Source organism: Colobus angolensis, unplaced genomic scaffold (genome assembly GCF_000951035.1).
Source record: "Colobus angolensis palliatus isolate OR3802 unplaced genomic scaffold, Cang.pa_1.0 Scaffold406, whole genome shotgun sequence".
Classification (NCBI taxonomy): Eukaryota; Metazoa; Chordata; class Mammalia; order Primates; family Cercopithecidae; genus Colobus; species Colobus angolensis.
Genome location: NW_012117444.1, coordinates 224,218 through 227,383, shown reverse-complemented (window position 1 = coordinate 227,383; position 3,166 = coordinate 224,218). Strand labels below are relative to the sequence as shown.

The following is a 3,166-nucleotide window of genomic DNA, read 5'->3' as shown; positions in this document are numbered from 1 at the left end:
GCCCAGCTAAGTTTTTTTTTTTTTTTTGAGACAGAGTCTCACTCTGTCACCCAGGTTGCAGTGCAGTGGTGTGACTTTGGCTCACTGCAACCTCCACCTCTCCAGGTTCAAGCGATTCTCCCACCTCAGCCTCCCAAGTAGCTGGGAATACAGGCATGTGTCAACGCGCCCAGCTAAGTTTTGTATTTTTAATAGAGACAGGGTTTCACCATGTTGGCTAGGCTGGTCTCAAACTCCTGACCTCAGGTGATCTTCCCACCTCTGCCTCCCAAAGTGCTGGGTTTACAGGTGTGAGCCACTCTGTGCCCGGCTTAGATTTTTATGCTTTTAAGTAAAAGCATTAAAAAGTGTTTAAAATGTTGTTGTAATATAAGAATATCCCATCTGTGTGACTCCAGAGAAGATTGCTTTCGGTTCAGTGCTTCACTGAGAGTCAGTTGCCATTCTAGAAAACCCCATCCCAACATCATCAGTGCCTGAACTTGACCCTTTTCCTTGTATTTGTAGCTGTCGCAGTGGATAGACCTAAGTGTCTGTCTCTTACTGTGTCTTCTGTTGGTGTGGCCTGGCCCAAGCATTGACATGCTGAAATGAACTTTATTTATTTATTTTTGTAGAGATGGGGTTTCTCCATGTTGCCCAGGCTGGTCTCAAACTCTTGAGCTCAAGTGATCTGCCCACCTCAGTCTCCCAAAGTACTGGGACTACAGGCATGAGCCACCTCGCCGGGCCTGAAATGCACACTTTTTAAATGAATTGTCTTATGTTATTTCTTCTTCATATTACAGTTAGGGCATTACGCTGACGTGTATTCATCTAATCCGTATAGGAGGTGATACTATCTATGATTCTAATTTTGGGTGAGGAAAGGAGACGTTGTGTAATTGTTTGTTACTAAAATGGGCCTTGGGGATCGCAGGGTCAGGGACCACCATGTGAATATGCTCAGCAGAGCAGAGCTTTCTGCAAAGTCTTTCACGGGACCCCATCCCAGTGAGCAACAGTTCAGAGACCCCCTACTCCTGGAATGCAGAGGCAATTTTTCTTTCATCTTTTCTGACTAAAATATCTTTCTGACCCTCGTACAGAGAGGCAACAGCTTCTTTTGTACAATGAAACCATTTTTGTCTGCATAACATCAACCACCCACTTTCAGAGTTCCCCTGCCCCTGTTGGGCTCAGGCAAAAACCTTTTGCTTTGGAGCCTGGGGGAGTGTGCGTGGGACGGTAGTACCCCCTGCCTCACTCACTGTCTGTTCTTCAATTGGAAGAACCAGCTTCATGAAGGCTGGAACCATATCTGAACTATTCATCACAATCCCGTGAGCCTCGCTCAGTGCCTGGTATACAGCAGGCACTTAATAAAAACAGCAAATGAGAAACAAACAAAGAGAATGGTGGTACATGTAAAAGTGCCTACCAGAATAATTGCACAGAGTAGGTACTTAATAAATATTTCTTGGAGAAGGTATGTGCCTGGTACATAGTTGGCACTCAATTCATGTTTTGCTACATAAAATGGTATTGGATGTAAGGGTCTAGCACATAGCACGTGCTCAATAAATAATTTTTAAAATTTTAATAATAGAGATGGGGAGTCTCCCTTTGTTGCCTAGGCTGGTCTAGAACCCCTGGGCTCAAGTGATCCTCCCATCTCAGCCTCCCGAAGGCTGGGATTACAGGTGTGAGCCACCGCACCCGACCAGTATTTGTTGAGTGAACAGTAAATGAATGAATGAATGAATGAGAGCGTGAGAGGCAGGAGCCCTTGCAAGATTGTAAGGTACAGCCCATCTCTCCAGGGTCAGATGCCCCTCCCACCTCCGCACACAGACACTCTGCAGCCCAGGCAGGAAATGACACCAAACCTTTTCTGGAAAACCCGCGTGGCTTTGCTACTTACGAATCGTGAGGAGTTGTCATTCTTGACTGTTTTGGCGTTGCCGAAAGCCTCCAGAATCGGGTTTGCTTGTAGAAGCTGCTTTTCCAGCTCTCCCTAAAATTCATTCACATCTAGTTATTGGAGAAAGCAACCTAGGTCCTGACAGTTCTACCTTGGATGGATGTTGTCACAAAACTCTGCCCTTAACCCACAGGTTCTCTCCTATCTCCTACCTCCTCTTAGACCCCGATGCTATTTACAGGAGGATTTCAGAAGAAAAGAAGCAACTGTCCGAGCTCTCTCATAGCTAGGACATCTACTCCTTAGGAAGGTCACTTTTTTCAAGACTAGGGCCTACTCATCTCTACAATATCACTGCCACTCAAAGCCACTGCCTTGTACAATGCCAATGATGTCATTTACATCATGATGAATGGTGCCCCACAGAGTTGTGCAGTGCACCACCTGCCCCACTGTACATGGCAGTCATGCTGCTGTTTATGTTTAACAAGCAATCTTCTTCAAGTTAAACCACTACAATCCTCCTTCTGATTATTATAGTGCAATTTTTTTAAGCTGCAATTTTTCCTTTCTCAGGACTGGTTTTCTGAAGTCTCCTACAGAAGACAAGTAAGGAATGCACAAAACCCACCAGGAATCCTCTTAGCAGACTGCAGAATAAAGCTTCAAAGCAGGTTGCCTGAGCTCCATTCATCGGGTTAAAGGCAGCTGAGACTGTACATAGCCCACCGGCTATGTGCACAAACGCGGTCACGTGATTAATCATGGCAGGAAAGGGCCAATGTGGTAAGTTAAGCTGGGAAAGCGAAGGAGCTGCTCTTGGCCTAGCCCTAAAACATAGCGGCTGCAGATGGGCCCCGAAGCCTCCAGGCCCTGGATTCTGGGAGTTTTTCTCCTTGATCTCCCTCCTGCCTTCCCTTCCTTATTTTTCCAGGCAGCAGGGCTGGGCTGGACAGGAGCCGGGAAAGTGTCTAGAGGGGACAAGGATGGGTATGGCTTCTCCTTGTTCCTCTGCATGCCAGGAAGGCATCAGGGTACCTGGTCTACAGGACAAAGCAGGAAGCTGCTATTTGTTTCTGTTTTCATTCGTCCACACATCCTCCTTTTTGTAGCTCCCAGAGAAAGATGAAGCAAAAGCCTCATTCACATAAAAATCTCAGCCACAAGCGGAATCACCACAGCTGAGACTGGTGGAAATTTACGAGGAGCGCCAAGCATGTTTCTTTGTTGGTGGGAAGATGACTAAAGGAATCACTTTTGTTC

General features: G+C 46.3%; 1 protein-coding gene across 1 annotated transcript in view; it reads right to left on the bottom strand.

Moving 5' to 3' along the window:
• LOC105521723 (myosin-11-like) overlaps positions 1 to 2,597 on the bottom strand; it is a 6,449-nt gene extending 3,852 nt beyond the window's left edge. The window contains exons 1-2 of the mRNA XM_011956015.1: positions 2,535 to 2,597; positions 1,904 to 1,996 (exon numbers count right to left, since the gene is read on the bottom strand). Coding sequence (XP_011811405.1) covers positions 1,904 to 1,996; positions 2,535 to 2,597 — 156 coding nt within the window. The remainder of the gene's footprint in view (positions 1 to 1,903; positions 1,997 to 2,534) is intronic.
• Positions 2,598 to 3,166: the final 569 nt, after the last annotated feature.